The sequence below is a fragment of the Tursiops truncatus genome, chromosome 2 (assembly GCF_011762595.2).
Source record: "Tursiops truncatus isolate mTurTru1 chromosome 2, mTurTru1.mat.Y, whole genome shotgun sequence".
Taxonomy (NCBI): domain Eukaryota; kingdom Metazoa; phylum Chordata; class Mammalia; order Artiodactyla; family Delphinidae; genus Tursiops; species Tursiops truncatus.
In genome coordinates this window covers 13792094-13814969 of record NC_047035.1, presented here as the reverse complement: position 1 = coordinate 13814969, position 22876 = coordinate 13792094, and the positions used below count along the sequence as shown (strand labels likewise).

Genomic DNA, 22876 nt, shown 5'->3' with positions numbered 1-22876 from the left:
TTCTTTCTGTAGGCGGCTAGTAGTCATCTCTAAAGGTGTTTACCAAATGAGCAAATATCTGAACTTCCAAATGAGCAACTCATTATAAAAATACCTACTCAAAGAAACAGTACATCATATTTCTTTTGCAATGTGTATGGTATAGGAAATATGTACCATGACTTCTTGGTGTCAAGTCAGATCATAATGTGAGATAAGAGCTCTGGCTGTGCCACTAACAAATTGGAAATTCTTGGCTAAGCCCCTCTGTTCCCTGGACCTCAGTTTTCTATTCTGTCGAATGAGAGGATTGAATTAGATGATTTCCAGACTTCCTTTCAGCTCTAATATTTGATTCTGCTGCAAAGAAGTTAGACCATAACATAGCTGTGTCGTTATATTTAGGCTTACCTGCTTCTGCATGTAGTGCTTTAAGCTTTTTTTTTTTTTTGCGGTACGCAGGTCTCTCACTGTTGTGGCCTCTCCCGTTGCGGAGCACAGGCTCCAGACGCGCAGGCTCAGCGGCCATGGCTCACCGGACCAGCCGCTCCGCGGCACGTGGGATCTTCCCGGACCGGGGCACGAACCCGCGTGCCCTGCATCGGCAGGCGGACTCTCAACCACTGCGCCACCAGGGAAGCCCTGCTTTAAGCTTTTAAAGTCACTCTTACATTTATTTTCATGCTGGAGGGAGAGTCCCCATTTACCAAGAAGTTAGGTTTACTGTAAAGTGTATCCCAGGTTTATCTTAATGTGAATCAGTGTGCCACAAAATATTCCTCTGAGTTTACTTCAGTCCTAGTACATACCAAACCTGCTACTTTTGGTGGTCAGAAAAGTAGTTCACTAAATTGTGAGCTCCTCAAGGACGGGGCCTATCAAATTTATCTTCATATTCACAGTGTTTAGTGAATTTCATTTCCATGAGCTCAATAAAAGTTTATTGAAGGAATGAATGAACAATAATTAGGACAGAGGTAGAAAGAAGAACCTGGATGTGAAGGGGTCTTTTGAGTTTCAAGAAAATCAATCAACCAATACTTACGGAGAGTCTACAGTGTAGAAGGTATAGTTTCTTTTTTCAACACCACAATTTTTTTTTCCATTTGAATTGTCTTCACTTTTTATTTTTAAATTAAGGAAATATCGTCATTATGGGACATTAATCTTTTGAAATAGCAGGGCTTATCTCCAAGCTTTCCTTTATATGTATTCTATCATGTTCTTTGAAGAATATAAATATTTAGAAGAAAATGTTTTTTTAAAAAATTTGACACTCAAAATTGCTCACTTTCCCCTTTTATTGTTGCTTTTCTGGTCTTTTTAAAGAGATCATGTCCTCTTCCCAGCTTTTGATCATTTTTGGCTCTTTTTGGAAATAAATGTCCAGGATTGATCTGTCAGTGGGAGTAGGCATGGCCTAGTCTGTTCTAAGTATTTTAACTGAGTATCATTCAACAAAGTAGGAACTCTATAATGATCTGAATTTTTACCATTTATAAAAAGATGTAACTCTTGAGTCAAGTCCCCTATGACCTTAGCTCTATTTACATTCACATCTCCAGGGGTCTCCTAGTTACTAGGGAATTCTGCACAAGTTCCTCACAAATTTCACAAGCAAAATATTTAGAATCATAAAATTCTAAATCAGGGAGGCACCAGAGAAAGTCCATCTGGGTCCCTTTTCCCATTTTTCAGATAAGAAAACTAAGTTCCAAGAAGTACAAGTTCAGGACAGAGCCGCCTTTAGGGTCTTACTAGACTGATCTTTCCTTTGACCTTTGAAAACATTTTAATGAAAGATTAATCATATTAAGGGGATCAGAGGAATGTTATCATTTACAAGGCCTCCGAGTGACTGTGGAAAATCTCTAGATGACTTTGCTTTGGACTTTGTGATTCCATTTAGGGATTGGCTGTCCTGAATTGTTCCCTGTGCTAGGCCTTATCTATACAGCTTGTTTAAAATCTTTGACCTCCGTTTAAATTGCTGACACTTTCCTGTTGTTAAGCCTTATCATAGTTTCTTTACTTACATCTTCTTCAGGCTAGCAGTGGTTCCCTTTCTTATTCCCAAAAGAGCTCAGAGAAGCTAATTCTTAAAAAGAATTTTTTTAACTGAAGTGTAGTTTATTTACAATGTAGTGCAAAGAAGCTAATTAAAAAAAAATTTATTTATGTATTTGGCCGCGCCAGGTCACTGCCGCGTGCAGGATCTTCATTGTGGCATGCAGGATCTTTTACTTGCAGCATGCAGGCTCTTAGTTGCGGCGTGCGGGATCTAGTTCCCTGACCAGGGATTGAACCCGGGCCCCCTGCATTGGGAGTGTGGAATCTTAACAGCTGGACCACCAGGGAAATCCCAAAGAAGCTAATTTTTTGAGATGAGTAACAAACAAATGAAAGGGTAAGTAGTTATACAATTATAATTTTTTCATATCATTCCAAAGTATTTTTTAGGGTATTGCAACATGCTAATAAAGAATAATCATGGATATATCTTCATTTCTCACTGTCCAACTTTTAGGCTGGTTCCTAAAAATTTGGTTCTTTTCTTCAGCTGATTAAAACAGGTATGAATGGACTTGTTCAGAGTATGGTGCTCTTTCACAGAAAGAAAAACTTGTTCCATGACTTTTGCAGCACCTAACCCCCAACCCAGCTGGCTACCTAGCAAATGTTACAAGCAGCAGCGTTTAGAAAGTAAAAATGGCTTGGTGGCAGCCTGTGGTATCACCATACAAAGCACAGGTTGAAATGCATCCTCTAGTCTCAAAGTACCCCAAAATACAAAGTTCCCACAGGTGTATACAAAGTCCCGAACGGCTCTCTTCCGTTCTCAACCTTTCTTTAGGATTTGAAAGTCAGAAATACCTCTATTAGAATCACTACGTCAATAGGCCATTTAAAACATGGCTTCTATATTTTGCTGCTATTCGGTTTTGAGGTCATTTCCTAGGTTTCAAACGTTGTGTGAAACAGGTGCAACTAGGAAACTTTGTGTGGCAGAGAAGAGCTAGAGCAGTGAAACGTGAAACTATAAATCAGTTCTCTGAGTCACAAATCTCTTCGGCTGCTCTAGAAGACAGTGATGACTCAGCAGCATTCCACTGGCATGGTGGAGGGAATGAGTCTGCGAGGGCTTGTTGCCCTGGGCACCAGCCTGTTGGGGGCGTGGAAAGATGGGAGACCTTGGATCTTCCCACTGCTGAACTGTTAGACTGCTTCAGATTCCCTGACTGTCCTGAATTGCCTTCTATCTGACCTTTGCCATGTTCAGCTGATTGATGTTTTAGATATTACAAACAACCACAACTTGTATTTGTCTCGCTAGGTATTTATTGTTTACAAACTAATTCGACATTCTTTTCACGCATGTAACCCTCACACAAGCCCCTGAGGTTTTGTTATTACACCCATTTTACAGATGAGATGGCTGAGTCTGTGTGGTTAACTGGCCAAGGAAATAGTCATTTAACCTGGCAAATAATATGCCACAATATTATCCTCTTCTTGGGAAATAACTGTTTTCTTTGTCAAAACAATAAAAATAACCAAGCCTTTTGCTGAAATAAGACAAAATTTCTTTCGTTTTGGTTTATAGAGGAGGGTGTGAGAAGAAAGGGGGCACACCACTACTCAGTTGTACACCTTAAAAACTCTCCTGAAGGCAAACCTTTTCAGGGACCAAATGATCCAGTCATCTTGTTGTGATGCCTAGAGTTGGTTTATTAGCCAACGACTCGGAGTCTCTACTTAGGATGAATAAGACTCAAGAAGCATCTTCACTGGACTTAGACAGAGATAGTTCCAGTTTTTCTGTTCAACTACAACTTGCCTTTGGCCGTATTTTCTCCATATAGGAAGCAGGGAATGGATCCAGTCATGTGAAAGTGGGGAAAGAATTGCAGAAGGAGGAAGGATCAGCCCAGGTCCATACGTGCTCAGGGCTGTAGAAGGGTACAGGTCAGGATCAAAGCAGGAACAGTCTGGCCTATTCCTGAGGAAGTATGATCCGCCACCAAATCTAGGGAGACTCATTTCTGGTGGTAGTTCCAGTGGTAGTATCAAAGCAAAAGACTTCCTTTTCCTTTTGTCTCTGCTTTGGAAAATTCACTTCTCATATCCTCTCTAGCCCAGTAGTGAATTGAGCTCACCACTAATCAATTAAATAATCTATTGATATTTATTATCAGGTACTGTGCTGAGCTCAGAGTATAAGATGGTAGCTTCTGCTACTACCTGGTTGAGGAGATGAAATACATGAAAAGATAATACCAAGTAGAAATGGGTAAGAGGTGTAGGCATTCAGAAGAGAGGAAGTATCATTCAGAGCTATGATAATTGGGAAAGTTTGAAAGATGTGTGATTTAAAGAGGACATGAAGGACTGGTAGGATTTAGATTGGTGGCGAGGATCTGGACACTGAGAATGGCATGGAAAAGGCAGTGAGTTGGGAGGGCAGAATGAGTATTCAGGGGTCAGAGAGTAAACCAATTTGTCTGAGGCAGAGAATTCATATTTGTAGAATAACAAAAGTAATGCTGAAAAAGTAGATCAACAGACTGTTGAAGGGCTTTGAATGCTAGGCACAAGGACTTTGCATTTTATCTCCTGCAGGCATTGGGGAGCCTCTGAAAGTTTCTGAGCAGAGAAGTGACAGGATGAAGCTAATTTGGGTGACTGACTGTGTGCTGCATGTATCAGAAGGGAACAAACTCATTGGGATGAACAAAGAATAATGGATGTGGTACTAAAAATTTGGAACCCTCAGGATTCTTGATCCAGGCAAACATGATGCTCCTTCCTTTTTTTAAATTTCTAGAATGGTGCTGTCCAATAAAACTTTTTTTTTTTTCAATAAAACTTTTGTGATGATGGAAATGTTCTGTGCTGTCCAACACGGTAACCACTAGCTATGGGGGCCTACTGAATACTTGACTGTGGCTACTGAAACGAAGGAACTACATTTTAAAATTTTAATTATTTTGAGTTAAATAGCCACACGCAGCTAGTGGCTACTCTACTGAACATCATGGCTCCAGAAGGCAGGATAAAGGCTATTCATTATGATTCAAAACCAAACCACACAGTTACCAAAATAAATCTTAATTCTGTTGGAATTGGTGAGGCCCATTCTTTGGTATAATCCACATTCAGCATCAGTTTCTCTGATTTATCATTATGGCCCAGTTTTCTGCATATCAGGACCTCGGTGAAAGTACCAGTTTGTGCGGATCACTGGCTCTGCCCTTCAGGCAAACTGAGTCACCCCAAAACCTGCCATTCCAGCTTACCACTGTGGCTACACAGCCCTCAGATGACTAGTTGTTAAATCATCTATAAGCTGCTAAATGCCTATTGTTGCATGGACGTCTTAGACCTGCTCTCTGGTATGACCCCCACTGTAGCACATGTGGTAGAAATGAGAAGTTGCTGGTTACTGTTTGGATGTTGATTAAAGCTACTTTTGCACTTGACTTTTGGATTAATGGGGAAAATGGTGACTCAGGAATTTCCAGAATAATATGGCTTAGAGAATACATTGCTCAGTAGGTCAGCTGCATTGTTTTAAAAAAAAGTTTAAATTTAGTGTAAACCTAAAGCACAAAAACTATGATCTTATCCCATTGGGCGTTTTAGAATCTGAATTCACATACTTGGTCCTTAAGTCTATAACTGTTGGCTGCCTGTGACTTAAAATTCAGTCCATTAAAGCACAGACCTAACGAGGCCCAAGTCATGGGTCCAGTCTCATTAATGGTCAATTATTTTGCTCTGTTCTCACACTTGCTGTGTTGCATATTCATGACCTTGGTCACAAGGGTGGACCAAGCCAGAGAGGGAATAGTGCAAATCCATGACCACAGCTACTAGCAAAAGAAGCACAAGCCCTGTGAATGGAGGGCAAGATGTGTCCTCTACTATACAAAAGAAAGTGTTTAAAAAACAAACAAGAATTGGGCACATATGCAAGGTGAATGGTGCTATTTGGAAATATTTCACTTTAGATCATTAACTAAATATACTGATGAACCCTGCAAGCTGGAACACACAGTAGGACATGTAGTGGTCTGGTTATGATTCACTTAAAATTCTGGGACACTAAATAGACATATGCTAAAATTGATAATGTTTTTCTCATGGTAATAAGTCATGGCCTAACACTTGCTTATTTTGTTACAATGGTAACACATTTCAAATTTGAATATAATGTTAGAATTTTCCCTGTATTCTTTACCTATCTAAGAGTCATTCATAAAATATAATAGCAAAAAAAAAGATAATAGCAAAATTTTATATGGAAAAATAATGAGGTATTTTGTCATTGATAGGGATAGTAAAGCTTGTGTAATAATCCTGTATAACACTTAATGAAATGTAAATCCACACACAAACAGCAGGAACCTGTTCTGGCTATTGGAGATGATTAATGAGGAAGACAATCCCAAATGGTGGATCATCATCAAATTATATTGGACTATGGGGCAGAGAAGGAGGGAGCTGGGGATGGTGGAGAGGTAGAAGACAAGATTTCTTTCCTGTGAGACAGCTTACAAATTCCTTAAGGAAAATCCTCTAACTAGATAATCCATCCACGAAGACACAACAGACTATGGTTATATTCAGTGAATGAATTTAGACTGGTTACTTTGTAAAAACCATCAAACCAACCATTCACCTCTCTTTCTCTCTCTCTCTCTCTCTCTCACACACAAACACACACACACACACACACACACACACACACACATAGTCATTTTCTCAAAAGACTGTAAGCTCCATGAAGGCTAGGAGATCTATCTATCTATCTACCTATCTACCTATCTATCCATCATTCCAATCATCCATCTCTCTCTGTGTTTAATTTAAAATACCAAATCCCAGGGCTTCCCTGGTGGCGCAGTGGTTGAGAGTCTGCCTGCCAATGCAGGGGACGTGGGTTCTTGCCCCGGTCCGGGAAGATCCCACATGCCGCGGAGCGCCTAGGCCCGTGAGCCATGGCTGCTGAGCCTGTGCATCCGGAGCCTGTGCTCTGCAACGGGAGAGGCCACAACAGCGAGAGGCCCGCATATCGCAAAAAAAAAATTTTAATAAATAAAATTAAATAAAATACCAGCTCCCAAAGATACAGCATGGAATAGGACTGGGATTAGGGAGTCCTTGGCTATCTCTTTCAATGAAAGCATATAGTCAACTAAATGTTTGACAGTGAGCAAGTCTCCTCACCTCTTTAGGTCTCCTCTGCAAAATGAGAAATGTCCTCCAACTAGGAAGCAACACAAAGTAAAAGTTTTTCTTTTTCTTATGCATTCTACTCCTTGTGTGGGAGATACAGCTATTACTACATTCCTATGATCTTATTTTAGTTTTAAATCCTTGGGTAAGAAGTATCTCTTTAACAACCAAATTTGAACCTTATTCTTTGTGCTCCTTCCAAAAAATTAAAAATAAATTCTATTAAAAATTCTATTAAATTACAAGAGATATAGTGTAATGCTTACATGTTTGGTCCTCTGAAATAGATTTTTGGGTTCCACCACTTAAATTAGGCAAATCACTGAATCTCTCAGTGCCTTGATTTCTACATAAGGATAATAATGACACTGGCCTCACAAGATGGGCGGGAAGATGAAATAATACAGTTAGCACAGAGCCTGGCCATAGCCAATGCTCAGCAAATGTTAATTTTTAAGCCATTCCCATTTCTCCATTTGCCCTCTTCATCTTCAGTATATGTATAATTGTGTGTATACACGCATATATGAAATAATGTATAATATATATTATACATGTATATTTTATAATAACATATATTATAATCTCAGGCACACCGTTTTACAGCTGGAAGGAATTTTTAGATTAAATCCAAACCTCTTGTTTTACCCCTGAGTATGTAAAATTATTACATTTTTATTCTTTCTGTTAGACTCAGATAGGTAGAGTAATCAGGTTAGTGACAGAAATGATATTCGAACTTGAGATTCCTGACTTGGGGTTGCATTCTTTCTATTTTTCTTCAATTTAATATTACTTTATATAAATAATAATAACCATTTTCTATCAATATTATGAAATATTCCATAGTTTTTTGGTTCTCAGTAAATTATGAGTTCATAATAATGTGACTTATTTTCTTGATTCTTGATCTTTTCATAAATTAGGAAGTTTATTCACTTAAAGAAATCTTTAATGAACACCCAGTGATCATCTAGGTGGTCGGAAGAACCTGCTTCAGGAAACAGGTAAATCTTCACACGGTACCTTTAAAAATTTCAGGTATTAATTTCACTAATATATAATCTAATATTAGAGCCCCTGAGCAAGATCTTGGGCAAGTCACTTGACCTTCTTATATTTCAATGTGTCAAACTGGCCGTAAAACTGAGTAAAGCATGACCTCATTATAAATCCAATTAGACTTGAAAGCTAAGATGTGATTTGATACATTAAAGAATTACCAAAAGGGAACTCTAGCTGGTAAAATATGAAGAATCACAATAATGAATTTTACTATAATAAGTAAAATGATTCTGAAATACAGTTTTTAGCAAGTAAAATCATGAAAAAGGTTCACAGTGTTTTATTTGGGTGAAATAGGTTAAATGATAGAGGAAGAAATATTATTTTAGAAAATGCCTGGTTTTCAAAACCATAGATTGTAGCAACTTAATTATAAGGCGTGGAAGACTATTAGAAGGTAATAAACCCTTAACAAACACATTTTATTTCTAGGCCACTATTTCCCCCTACCTACACAACGTATGCCAAGTTTTAAAATGTATTTAACTAACTACTGTATGAAAACCTGGCAAAAGAATACAAATTCCCTTAGTGTGTTTAGCCATTTAGACTGTAACTCACTGTATTACTGAATATTCTTTTAACTGACTTTATATTAGTCCCTTCCCCCTATTTCCAACTCTCCTATTAATATATACATTTAAAAAATATATATACATATATTTTATTTCCACTCAGGTTACCCCTGTGAGCACAAGATGATGATGATGACGATGGCGATGACAATGACAGTGATTGGTAGATGTGTTAACTGGATGATGTCTTTCTCATCTGCAGAGGGAAGGCAGTACCATTCCCTGGCTTGCTGCTACAGCTTCTCTTTAAATCGTACAGCAGGTTCACCCTTTCTGCAGCATTCCAGAAGGAATATCAGCAAGAACAGTTCCACAGATGCTTGTCTGAGGTTATCACAGAAGTCCTGGGGCATCTACAATGTGCCTGAACATTTTCCATTGTTTTACATCTTTCTGCAGACTTTGTCAAAGCCAGAAACAAACACAACCAAGCAAAGCCCTTTCAAGCAGAGCTTGTCAATCGCACACTTTGCCACATTCTCTGAAACAGTAAGCAAATGACAACTTGCAACTGTTGCTCAGGCCCTGTAAACAAAAGATCAAATTCTGTGCTCTGCCTTGGCCAAAAAAGAAACTGCAGCATTTTGTCAAGATTTTTACAAAGTTCTGGGCTTCAAATTTACAACTGGTACTGTCGTTTCTCTAGTATACAGAAAATTGAAAACATTAGTAAATTTAAAGATTAAAATACTACTTGAAAAAGCATATAATTAAGATTGTACATTAAAGAATGGTCTAGCTCCATAGTAGAGTCAGTCAGCTGTGTGTTCTAGCTCTAATCTAGGGGATTCTATGTATCTATTTTTCTCCTTCTTTGTTTGTACGGGCGTATGAGTAAAGATCTGATCTCTCTCAGGACCAGGTAATTAACAAAAAACCCAAAACCAAACAAACAAAAAAATTAAAGCATGTGTTTTAAAGTCTATAGAAGATGCACAGATACATTAATTTCAGTAAGACTGGGGTCAGGATGAATAGTATTTTCCACAGGAAAAAGAGAACCAAACAGTAGGAGAGGGAGATTATTCAGGCATAAAAAAAAAAAAAAATTCAGTGGAAACGTAAAAACATTAAAATAAGACTGGCTAAGCATATGAACACGACACAGATTTAGCAACTGAGCATATATTAATTTGTCTCTGATATTACTTCAAATTTTCAAAAGCAAACGTCTGACCAATTTCTTGCACAAGGCACACTGCCCTTCCCCTTCCAGACCCCTCTCCCCGGCAGCAGAAGGAGAGCGGTCAATTCCTGTCCCCAGCTCCCCGCGGCCGCCCCCTACCCTAGGACCGCCCGCAGCTCCCCAACGGAGGCGGCCAGCTGGGGACGACGAGGCCAGGGGCCAGGGGCACCCGGGTGCCCCAGCGGAGCGGTAGGAGATGTGAGGTGGGGGTAGGAGGGGGGCCCACAGGTGGGGGTGGGGCTGGGGTGAGGGGCCTTGGGCTTCTGAAGCCCAGGGCCGCCCCAAGTCGGGGCTATGCTGACGTTCCGTCCTCGCCCCGGCCCCGGTGAGCATCTCCGGGGACTCTTCGCCGCACCTGTCCCGCGACCCTGCACCTCTCCCCTCACCCTTCGCGTATGGGTCTCCAGCCCCGGCCCGCCGCGGCTTGCGCGCAGGGGCCGGCGGGAGGCCGGGCGCGCCTGGGGGCGGGGCCGAGTGGCCAAGGCCCGGCCCTCGCAGCGCAGCTCAGAACGAGGCGGCCGCGGCTGAGGCGGAGGGATACCGAGCGCCGTATATATATCGCGGAGCGCAGGCTCGCACTTCGACAGTGGTGCTGGGAGTCTCGCGGACGCGGAGCCGTTACTCGCAGTTGGGCGGCGGCGGCGGCGGTGGCGGCGGTGGCGGTGGCATAGCGCTCAGCGCTCACAGCGCCTTAGCAGCAGCAGCAGCAGCAGCAGTAGTAGCAGAGGCACCCCTGCGGTCACAGCCCCGGCGCAGGTGCAGCCACCCTTGTTCTCTCTGCTCTTCCTCCGTTCGCTCGCACCATGGTAGGTCGGGAGTGGCAAACGCCGGCGTAGCAGCTGCCGGCCCATGATTTCTTCCCCAATTTTTAGTTCAGACTATTTTTTACTCCTCTTTTTCTTTTCTTTGTTGGGTTTTTTTTCTTTTCTGGGTGTTACGAAGCAGGTGCGGTTTAGGATGCATTCCGGATTTGCATCTCGGTTTCCTCGGCCAGGGATCCTCATTTAAATTTTGGTGCGTCTTGGAGCTGGGATTGGCCGTGGGCTGTCCGCGGGCAGGGGCTCTGGCCCCAGCTGAATCGGAGCCATCTGCATCCACCCCCCTCCCCCAGTCCGCACCACTGCATCCAGCGCGCCGCACCCGGGCTGCCCGCAGCGCTTCGCCTCTGCCCCGGGGGGCGGGGGAGCCGGGCGGGGCCGGGCACTAGACCCTGGCTCGCAGGCAGCTGGGCGGGCGGGCAGCGGAGAATGAATGGGCCGGAGCGAGCCGGTGGCGCACGTTGCTCCTGCCGGGATGTGGGGGGCGCCGTCAGCCTTCCCCCAACACTGCTGTCCCCGTTGGGCGCTCTCTCCCGGCGCTCTTTCCTCCTCCCTCCCGGGGGGCGCGGCGCGGGCGTGGGCTGGGAAGGAAGGAGCCGGGGAAGGGTGGGGTGGGGGCAGGAAGGCGCGGGGTGGGGGGCGGAGAGGGCGGAAGCGGCGGGCCGGCCGCCCTGCACCCGGGCGGGGCCCTGCGGCGTGGCCGGGGCTCGTGTCTCGTGGGTTCGCCCCCCTGCAGCCCCCCACCCTGTGCGGCAGTAAAGGCGTGCGGGAGCCTCGGTACACCAGGAGGTTCCTTCCCGAGGGAGGCGCTCGGCTCGCGCTAATTGGGGCGGGGGACAGGCGGGGGAGGAGGGAGCTGGCGCGCAGCTCGGCTTCCAGCAGAGACGCAAAGTTTCTGCTCTGGGAGGCGGTGGCGGCGCGGCGGGCTCGTCGCCTCGGGGAGCAGAAGCGGGTGGGGGGCGCGGGGCGGACTGGGCCTCCGCCTGCCGCGCAGCCGGGGGGTGGGGTTGGGGGTGGGAGTGGGGGTCTCCCTGGCCTGGGAGGGCGGCGCCCCCTTGAACCCGCCTGCACTCGCGGCCCGCTCCCCTGCCCGGCCCTTCGCCCGGCGTTTTCTCCGCCCCGAGCCACTTCCCAGTCCGAAGGGAGATGCCCTCCACGTTTCCGCTTTCTCTGCAGCTTCTAGATTGCCAGATGCGGCTGTGCGCCTCGCTGGGTGTTTTCCATAGCCCCTTTCCTCTCTCGGCGGGCAGGGCTGACATCACCCACAGCGTTTTCTGGCTTGGCGGGGTGGGGAGGTGGCTCCCGGCAGGTTCAGCGCACCTTCGCCCCCAAGGCCAGCGCGGTCCGGTGGTCGGCGTGTATTTCTTTGTCGAGGAAGGCTGATGCTCTCGATAACCACTCTAATGCGAGAATTTTGCGGCGAGGTGAGACTGTCTCCACGGTGAGGTGACAGCTTCTCTTGCGAGGTGTGGCAGCGCTTCCTGTTGTGCAAGACAGACGTTGCCCTGGCATTACGTAAATCATCGTGTCTCCTTCATTCGGTATAAAGAAGACCAACGTGCTATGTCTGGGTTAGAAAGGAAGGAAGACCCAGTTCTAATTTGAAAACATAAGTGTCTGATATAAATCAGTATATGGGAACATCATTCCTATTGTGAAAGTTTTCACTTATGAGTTAGAATAAACTTAATGCCGTCAGCTTTCTAATAGGACTTATTCTGGAACTGGCTTCATTAGGCGTCCTTCATTAATATAAAAATACATATTAGCTCTCCTTGAGATCTCGAATTACCCTGGCTGGAGGCACAGGTTCAGTGTTGCTGAGGCCAAATAATGCAAGTGAGAATTACCTTCGTGGCCGTTACCACCTCTAGTCAAGTATTTCTATTATGAGCAGCTCTTACGTCATCCATAAAGTAGGTAAATATTCTCTAACAAAGTTAATAGTTCCTCTCCAAAAAAGGGAGGGCGCAGTCTCATAATTATTATGTAGTTTCTTTGTACTTAATTTTTGCAGTTTTCTAACAGCTCAGCTGTAGGACAGTTCCATTTTTTCCTGGGTCCTGAGTCAGGATAATTTGACCAAGGGCATTTAGCTGTTCTAAATTTTAGGCTTTTAACAAATAGCTGCCTAATTTAAATGATTGGAAAGCACTTGTTACGTGGGAATGAAGTCGGTAGGATAACCCATTGCTGTATATTTTTTTCCATTGAATTGTGTCTCATAAAATAGATATAAAAGCCTGTTAATCCAACCCAATGACATTATGTAACGCCAGTTTGGAGCTTTGGAGTGCCTGCAGCAATGCGCAAGGTGCACTAAAAGTCTGCCCCTGGACCCAATCCTGGCTGCGGTGACAGCAGCAGCAGGCCGGGTCCCTTCTTGGATGGAAGCGGGGACTGTGGCACCCCTGGTGCAGTAGGTGGCGCTCTTCTTTCTCAGAGCCTGCCCCTGCAGCCGATGCAGTGGGCCTTTTGCCACTAGAGGTGCCATTTTTCAAACTATGAACTGACCCTTCCTAGTTAGACTGCAGAGTGTATAGCCATAGGCCCAGAGAAGAAAACCCGAAATGAGATGTTGTCACTTCCTTTGCCATCCTTTGTTTTTAAAATAGCGTAAAGGGTTCCCTTTATTCTAATTGTTTTTATTAAATGACTTTGCTGAAGTTTTCAAACAGCTGATTTCTTTTTTGAGATTGATTTTTGAAAGATCACTATTAAAAGTGTAATTGGAAAAACCATGTTGACCTCGATCAAACTCTGGTGGATTGAATTATAACCTTTTCTTTTTCTATGTAGGCTGATCAGCTGACCGAAGAACAGATTGCTGGTAAGTTGATGATTTCAGGGAGTTTCAGTAGACCGGAACTAGGCAGACTCAGTTCTGGTGACTCCTCTGTCCCCTCCCCCTATAGCCTGAGCAGTTTTCTAAGAATTTACTTAAATGAAAACAATAAGCAGAGATATTTAGGTCAAGTGTTACTCCTTGTCAGCGTTTTGGAGATAATGAGAAAGGAAGTAGAACTAAGAATACCCACATATTATACTCTGGAGTATTTGACTATGCTTCACGGTGTGCCAGGCTTTGTATATAATGAGATTGCATGGAGCCTGCTACAAAAATGTAGCAAAAATGTAGTTTAGAATTCTTATGCCATAGGTCTTTTAGTAATTCACCATGAAAGCTTGTACTTGCTATTCTAAATGGGAACGGGTGGAAATAAGTGTCAGGACCACTGTAATAATTGGGAAGGGAATGATTTAGTTTAGATTTTAGCTTTTAATATTCCCTGGAGAACTTTTTTTTTTTTTTTTTTTTTTTTTTGCGGTACGCAGGCCTCTTACTGTTGTGGCCTCTCCCGTTGCGGAGCACAGGCTCAGCGGCCATGGCTCACGGGCCCAGCCGCTCTGCGGCACGTGGGATCTTCCCGGACTGGGGCACGAACCCGTGTCCCCTGCATCGGCAGGCGGACTCTCAACCACTGCGCCAGCAGGGCAGCCCCTGGAGGACTTTTTTGAGATGGTTTCTCTTTAGGAAACCAGGAATGCCTTTGAAATACTCTGAATGCCATGTAGAGAGAACATACTGGTTACGTGGGATTGTACATTTCTGGTAACCACCTCTTCCTATGGCTGTGAAACGGGGAGTTCTTGTGGCTGTAGAAATTTAACAGGGAGGGACCATAAAGGAACATGTGGACCAATCTTCACTTGTCAGATTGGACTTAGGACTAAATTAAGTGTGTTGAAGCTTAGCCTTCCTTATGTGAGAATATTGTGGCTTTATGGAACTGGTTACCAGGAATGACGTGTGCTCTATGGACTACTGTGTGAAGGCCAATCCAACAGAACTGCTGTGATCTTTGTTTCAGCAGATAAAGAGCAGACGGTTTCTCTTAACTTGCACAACTTGGATGGCTTGCTTTGGCAAGTTAAGGAAAGGGCGTGCTGTGGCTGGGTTGGGTGAAGACATTCATTCTAAAAGGTAAACTTTTGTTTTCAGAATTCAAGGAAGCTTTCTCCCTATTTGACAAAGATGGCGATGGCACCATCACAACAAAGGAACTTGGAACTGTCATGAGGTCACTGGGTCAGAACCCAACAGAAGCCGAATTGCAGGATATGATCAACGAAGTGGACGCTGATGGTAAGGGCTTTAGCACTATGAACGAATGCCAGCGTTGTGTAATTCAAGTTCAGACATTAAAGATTGTCTTTCAGGTCCCCAGATCAAGGCAAACGTGCAAAGATCCTTTCTGTGGTTTCCTTACAGCCACTGACAATTAAAATAGAAGATTACGGGCCTGCCTTTCGCCCTGCTCACTGTCTAGAATATTTCCTGGATCGGATCACAGTATTGTTCTTTTCCACTCGCCATGACCTACAGCTCAGTCTTTTATCAACTGGCCCATGAGTCTGCACTGAGTCCTATGGGGAAAGTAAAAATAAATAGCCGTAGACCTTTAAAAAAGCTTATTGTCTCTAAGAGGAGAAAAAACCCAAGTGAGGTGGGGGAAGAGCATTCTCAGATGTTAACATGTGGAAGTGAGTACAGTGTGAGCTGTCAGTGTGGTTTTTTTTTTTTTTTTTTTTGCGGTACACGGGCCTCTCACTGTTGTGGCCTCTCCCGTTGCGGAGCACGGGCTCCGGACGCGCAGGCTCAGCGGCCATGGCTCATGGGCCCAGCCGCTCCGTGGCATGTGGGATCCTCCCGGACCGGGGCACGAACCCGTGTCCCCTGCATCGGCAGGCGGACTCTCAACCACTGCGCCACCAGGGAAGCCCCGTCCGTGTGTTTATTGAAGAGGATTTTGAGGATCATTGAGGCTTGGAGGTGGGGTGCATGATGATTATAGGGAGCAGATTTATAGAAGCTAGTAGAAGAATGTGGAGCCAGAAGGGACAAGCAGTAACCCCTCCAGCAGTTGGTCACCATTTGGTTGTTTGTTCCTCTGGACTCCAGAACAGTGGACAGTAGACCTTTTATTGGGCACTTCTATCAGTAAGTCGTTTTTGATCACTTCCCCCCCCCAAAAGAAAACACGTTTTTTGGAAATAATATCAATTAAATTAATAATTTTAATTTATTTAATAAACTGAAGTAAATTAATCAAATCTACAGACATTGTAGAACATTAGTAAATTTTGAAAAGAGGTAGGAGTAAACAATTTGGATCTAGACTACTTTCTTGATGATTGGCATGATAGTAGCCATTAAAAATATGGTATCATAAGGTGATAAAATGGAATTACACTTCTCTGGTCATATACATTTAGAAGCAGGGGTTTTGGGTCAGCTCTTTAACAATGGTTTTACCCCATTTGAACTACTTCTAAAGACTGTTTTCATCCTTAGTAATTTGGAAAAAGGTTTTTCATAGTTCCGTCTCGTTTGACTGCTAAGGGTGACCAGCCATCTGGGAGCGTGGGGTGGCGCTCTCATGTTTTGTGTAAGCCCCGGGGAAGCTGCTTGGGGACTGGCAAAGTGTATTAGGCCCTCGGGTTTTATGGAACAAGGTGGGGAAAGTTGTCTCAAGGTATAGAATCTGGTACTCACAATGAATAAATGTGATGCCTAAGGACATCGCTGTGTGGCTGTAAGAGAGCATTTCAAACAATTTTGTCTTCCGTGAATGTCAATAATGCTTAAAAATTTTGGAGGCTAAATAGATTTGAAGGAATCTCTGAATTATTATTTTGATTTAAAGGTACTGGTGAAAATGAGTGACTTAACGTAAGGCTTTTTTCTTCTAATTTAATTTTTGTTTCTGTTTAGTTCAAGTAACACTGTTGATCTGGTGACTTGTCTTTGGGGTGTTCATCGAGCTGTTGGTTTTAAAGGAGGAGTTGTTTGGAATACTGGCCATAGAACAGATTCTTCTGACAAAGTTTCCTGAATGTTAATAGTCTGAGCTGAGAAAACACTTTTGAGCCTTGCCCTTAATGGGAAATAAAGATACTGGAGTTGGGGAGAACATGATTAGGTGACTTACCATAATGTGGCTGAGAAATGCCTCCTGGAGAAGACTTTGCAACACTTCATGGTCCCTGGCATAACAAAGTAAACTTTTTTCCCGCTCATAATCCTTTTCTTTCCTAAAAACATTGTGTACTCCTGGTGGCCCAATTATGGACCTTCACCAGCATCGCTAGTGCAGGCAGAGCTAGATCCGAGTGACCTCCCTAACTCTGGGGAAGGCAAACTCAGGTGCCTCCTTTGGGAGTAGAAAGATTCAGCTTGCACTGCTGTGGGCTTTTTTTCCTCTTGAACGGTACAAAACCTTCAGTGGCCAAGAGTCTGTATGTGCATTTTCCTTTGCATCATTAAATGCTATCCTGGGCACTGATCACTGGTTTGAATTAAGTGAATCACATGAAATTGCCCTGTGAAGTATTTGAATAGTTTAAACCTAAGATGGCTCAACATAATAAAACAATTTACCAGTTTGTCCTAGCAAATGCTTACTGTTCTATAAAGTGGTTCTAAAACTATCACTCCAGGGTAGCGTCACTGGAGCGCTTATTTTACATGAGCTTTTGTTTTTTTATTTGAGGCAATGGCACCATTGACTTCCCAGAATTTTTGACTATGATGGCTAGAAAAATGAAAGATACAGACAGTGAAGAAGAAATCCGCGAGGCATTCCGAGTCTTTGACAAGGTAACCCTGTGTCTGCATTGCAGACTGTGCTTAAATATGGCTTTCTGGCTGTCATTTCCAAAAGCTTTAACGTTCTGTTCTAGTTAGAACACTTACCTAACTGCCTGAGCCTCTGTAATCTCATTTTCAGATATCCTGACTTATTGTAGTAACCTTATCAGATGAGAGTAAACATAATAAATAGTAGAGAAATTTTGAACCAAGTTTCTTGATTGTGACTTTCAATTTCTGTTTGCTTTTCAAAAGCCCCTGCAGTGTCTGCATTGCCTGACTGCATGTGTTTAGTAGGTAGAAGTGGGAACTGGAGATGGAGAATTGTCGACATACACACAGTTGGCAGTAACTTGAGGGGCTTAATTAAGTCAAAGGCCTACTTGCCCACAGCGAACCACTATGAGTCCCTACCAGTAACAGTTGCTGAATGTTCACAGGATGGCAATGGTTACATCAGTGCTGCGGAGCTACGTCACGTTATGACAAACTTAGGAGAAAAACTAACAGATGAAGAAGTAGATGAAATGATCAGAGAAGCAGATATTGATGGAGATGGACAAGTCAACTACGAAGGTAACACACCAAGTTTCTTCAGCTTAGTTTTTAAGGTTTCCCTTTAGGATCTATAAACAAGTTAACTGCTTGAACTAGATTTTTTTTTTTTTCCTTATGCAGAGTAGAGACGTTATGTTCATTAAAGCTGCTTTTGAAGATAACCGAAAGTTATGATTATTTGTCTTTTCAGAATTCGTACAGATGATGACTGCAAAATGAAGACCTACTTTCAACTCCTTTTTTCCCCCCTCTAGAAGAATCAAATTGATCTTTTACTTACCTCTTGCAAAAAAAAAAAAAAATTCATTTACTCATTCTGTTTCTATATAGCAAAACTGAATGTCAAGAGTACCTTCTGTCCACACACACAAAAAATCTGCATGTATTGATTGGTGGTCCTGTCCCCTAAAGATCAAGCTACATCAGTTTTCCGATATAAATACTTGTCCTACCTTAATGATAAGGAAGCACTTAGTGGACACCTGGCAGGTCCGTCCACTCATGGTTAATACACTGTTTGGGCTGGCCAGTTTTTCATGCATGCAGCTTGACAGTTGAGCACAGTCAGGCGTTTGTATTAAAAATGAAAAACAAAAAAACAAATTCAAAGCCTGCTCAAAGGGGCTCTAGTTCAATTTGTTACCATAAACCATAAAAGCTGGTTTACTGAAAACAGACATTGAAGATTGGTTTACCTCAGGATGCTGTGGAAGAGAAACTGTCCAGGCATAGCCCCACTAGCAGGATGGCCCTCTTGTAACTTCCCCGTGCCCCTACCTGTCGTGACCGGGACACACCCTGGTGGCATGCCCACGTGTGTTGGTTTAGCCTTGTGTGCATTGTGCTAGAGCGGAGTGGGTGTCAGGCTATCACCATTCATACAAATTTTTAAAAACCTTTATCAAGGGAGCATCTTTGGACTCTCTGTTTTTAAAACCTTCTGAACCATGACTTGGAGCCAGCAGAGTAGGCTGTGGCTGTGGACTTCAGCACAACCATCAACATTGCTGTTGAAGAAATTACAATTTACGTCCATTCCAAGTTGTAAATGCTAGTTTTTTTTTTTTCCAATAAAAAGACCATTAACTTAAAGTGGTGTTAAATGCTTTGTAAAGCTGAGATCTAAACGGGGACAAGGCAGTTGGAGGGGAGGCAAGTGTACCTTTAAATGCCCACAGCCCAGCATTGGGTTTCCCTCCCTCCCTCCCTCCTGAAATCCCAGCACCAACTGCTGAGCCTGAGACCTTGCCTAAAACCAAGCAGATACCGATTGCTTCATCTTATTTATGGACATGTAGGTCTACTTGTATTTTCACTGGGGGGGAGGGGGGAAAGTGAATTATGGTAACTTAGTGATTATTCAGGCGGTAGAGCTCTTAATGAAGGAAAAAAACCACTTTCTCTCAAGCATGTATTTAGGGGTTCTTATCAATTGTGCTGCTGATTACCTGTTTTATGTAACTACTTGAGACCATCTGTGCAAAAGACATGATTTAGTGTGTCTGTAATTCAATCCTCGCTGTGTGTGGTAGAAGCAGTCACTTTTCTAAGCCAGGCTTTTCATGCCTAAAAGACACTACCAGTCACCTTTTGATTCACAGTTTTTAATTTATGATTATACTTACCTTAGACTCCTTTTCCTTTTTCTTTTTGTTTTTTTAGGTTGACTTGACTTTGCTTCCCCACCCCCCAAGTAGAACGAATGCTAGCTCCCAGCTTGAAAGTAACACTCCCAGCCCAGAGGGAATTTTGTGTTTCTTGATAAACCTGTAACCAAAACTCAGAGATGCTGGTACTGGTCTTTGCAGTGGGATTGGTTTGCGTAAAAGCTCCCTAAAAGGCGTTTGGATTTAGTGCAGACCTCTTTTTGAAGTGAAGGCTGAATGTGCATTTTTCAGGGTGTTAACTTGGTTGTATCTTATTAGCGAGGAGATTTGGATTTTGAGTGTTTCTGTGAGAAGTTTTACTTTGCCAGGGAACAGCGGCAGGCTGCTAGTGAGGCAGTGAGAAGCTCTTGGCAGCCAAATGGGTGCATTCGGGGCTGTTTTACGGAGACCCTCAGCTTCTCCCTCTCCTACTTCTCGTCTCTCTGGCACTTTGCAGCTCTTTAGTTTTCCCGCCAGAGGGGTGGGTCAGAGCAGTGGAGAGGAGCCTGCCCATCTGCCTTTGCTGCTGGTCCTTAGACCCGGTGGTTGGAAGAAGAGAGGTTGACGTCATGAGCTGGGCTTGGCTTTCACAACTCCTTGAATCTGGAAGGAACATCTCAGAATACCTCGGGGGTTTTCTTCTGGTGAGACAGGACTGGGGTTTCTCCTTCGAGTAAGTTAATAACCTGGATGTTTCTTGCAGGGAGGTCAAGTAGCCTGACTGTTGACCCACTCTCAGGCCTGTGGCCGATGACCTCCTGGTAGTTTTAAAAAGGGTTGAGGGCGATTTGGCTTGTTTTTCAGAAACTTTGCCTTCTATCTTACCCTTTCACCAAGTTTTTTTTCTAGAAGCTGGGTGGACTCCATATTAGTGGTCCTGCAGTCGTTCCTAAAAGACTACTCTTGAAACCAGATTCTTGAATGGCCCGGATCCTGTACGGGAACCAGAAACCTTTCCCCCAGGGGATGCTGAGTTCCACTTTGGTGCACAGGGAACTCAGTCCACTGTAGCCTTTCTCTCTGGCCTTTGAGGGGACGACCAGCCCAGGGGTTGAGTGTTTGCAGTCTGCAGGGGTTTGTGAGAGGAAATGGCTGGAATGAGGTGGCAGTACTGTGAAAGTTGGTCAGCACCTTCCTGTAAACTCTTGCCCTACTTCTAACTGCTCTATAAATATATATATATATATATATATATACACACACACACACATATATATATATATATATATATATATACACACACATATATAAAGTGACTAGTTTAACTGGCATCCCGCAGGAGCCTGAGACTTGCCATAAAAAACTGCTGAGTCCTTGGCATATACCTTCATAGTTTTGTTCTCCATCTGTTCAGGGTAGGTGTCAAGCAAGGTAAATGTATCTTGATATTTCAGATGGACTTTTGATGTACTGTTGCCAAGGAAGGTTTTTTTCTGATTTTTTGACAAACGAATTTTTGCACACTTTAAATTGGTGTCTTTCGGCAACTTAAAACACATTGAAAATTAGCTACTGTACATATTTTTATATTCTCTTTATAAATGCATGTCTGACTGTACTTGTAACCATATTGTAACACGTGGCCGCCCAGTAGGCCTCGTGCTGCTGTGGCCCCGTCGGAGTAGCAGCATATTAGCAGCCCCTCAGCATACTGGGAACTTCTTCCTAAACAAAGAATGTAAATTTGGTCAAGTCTGCTCTTGGTTCATTCAATTATTTTTAACATTTGAATTAATTATTGTATATCCTAAATACATTTATCCTTTTGGCAGTGACTAGATTCCACGAATGTGTCTTAATCTATCCCTTCAGCTGGCGGTTACCATTATCTTTTTTGATCCCTTGAAGTTACCCTGTAGGAGACAGAAATTCTTTGCTGTCTGTATTCCTCAGAGTGAGAAGGTAGTGGCATGGGTGGAGTGTGTGTTCTTTCTCCAAATCTATTATAATGTTCATTAAACATGTCTGTAGCAAAGATGGTGGTAGTTCTTTTGTTACCGAAGTCACCCTTCACCGTGGCGATTTGCGAAGGAGATGTACTCGAATGTTTCTGTAAATCGTGAGATGAACTGTTTGGAGATTTAACCACCTCTCTGATGGGGGACCAACTATGGAAATTGTAAATAAGTTCTATTTATAAACCTGGCACTGTATTCAATAAACATTTCTGCAGCCTTTCATCTCTAACTGCGAACTCTGTAGGTTTTTAGCTCGCAATGCTTTCCATTCCTTTTGCTCAATGAACAAGCTACACCTGCCCTCAGCTGTGATTCCACCTGGGCCCTAGCGTGGTAGGGGAGGGACCAGAAACACCACAGACACATCCCACTACGGCCTTACCCTGGTTTTAAAGTTTAGGTGTCAATAGCTGACGTTTTAACACAATCTCTTGGCATATTAATGTATCTGTGTTTGCCTTATGTGGAAAATTCACACCGTAAAAAGATTCATTCCTCTTTAACTTCAAGGTTAATCCAAGTCTCTTTAGGAATTGTGTGAAGAAATACACTTTAAACATTAGATGGGAATTTAGATACTAGATGGGAATTTAACATTACATAAGCACATGCCTCTGCCCATGTCCAGAGCAGGGCAGTGGAGGCTACAGCTTCTATGCAGAACCTTGGAGTTGAAACCTTGCCCTTAATCAGTGCCATCCCAGACCCTGGTTTCTAGACAAGGTTCTCTAGCAGGAAAGGCCATCTCCTGGCTGCCACCTGTGTTTCCAGAAGGATCTTCCCCAGGCTGCCTTGCCCATTTCCTTTCTTCCCACTGCACAGAAGCACGAGAGGGCTGAGAAGAACGAGAATGATCACAGGGTAAGCCCCTGCTTTGGCCAGAGGGCTTGAGACACAGCCAGCCCCTCGTCTACAAGGATGGAGACACCACCGTGGGGACAGAGCCCTCTGCTGAGACTTTAGGCCCGGCTCCTAGTTTTGCTTCTGTCCTTCTGTAGCCATAGACAGGTTCTTTACCTCTACACCTCAGTTAAAATCAGATTATTGGATGAGGTACATTCTACCTGTGGCTTTCCAGTATTGTGACCAACCCAGCTTGGCGTCACTTGGTGTTTAAATTGAAATTGCAGCCTAAAGGGTGGGAGGCAAAAGAGTGTAGGTATGCTGTACACTTGGAGATGACAAATGGCATTTTAAAAG

At 43.5% G+C, this 22876-nt stretch overlaps 1 protein-coding gene across 1 annotated transcript; it reads left to right on the top strand.

Moving 5' to 3' along the window:
- Positions 1-10625: 10625 nt before the first annotated feature.
- Positions 10626-21905, top strand: CALM1 (calmodulin 1). The gene is made up of 6 exons (XM_004313133.3): positions 10626-10850; positions 13662-13692; positions 14866-15009; positions 17417-17523; positions 17955-18090; positions 18263-21905. The coding sequence occupies exons 1-6, from the start codon at positions 10848-10850 to the stop codon at positions 18289-18291; spliced, it is 450 nt and encodes a 149-aa protein (XP_004313181.1). The 5' UTR covers positions 10626-10847; the 3' UTR covers positions 18292-21905.
- Positions 21906-22876: the final 971 nt, after the last annotated feature.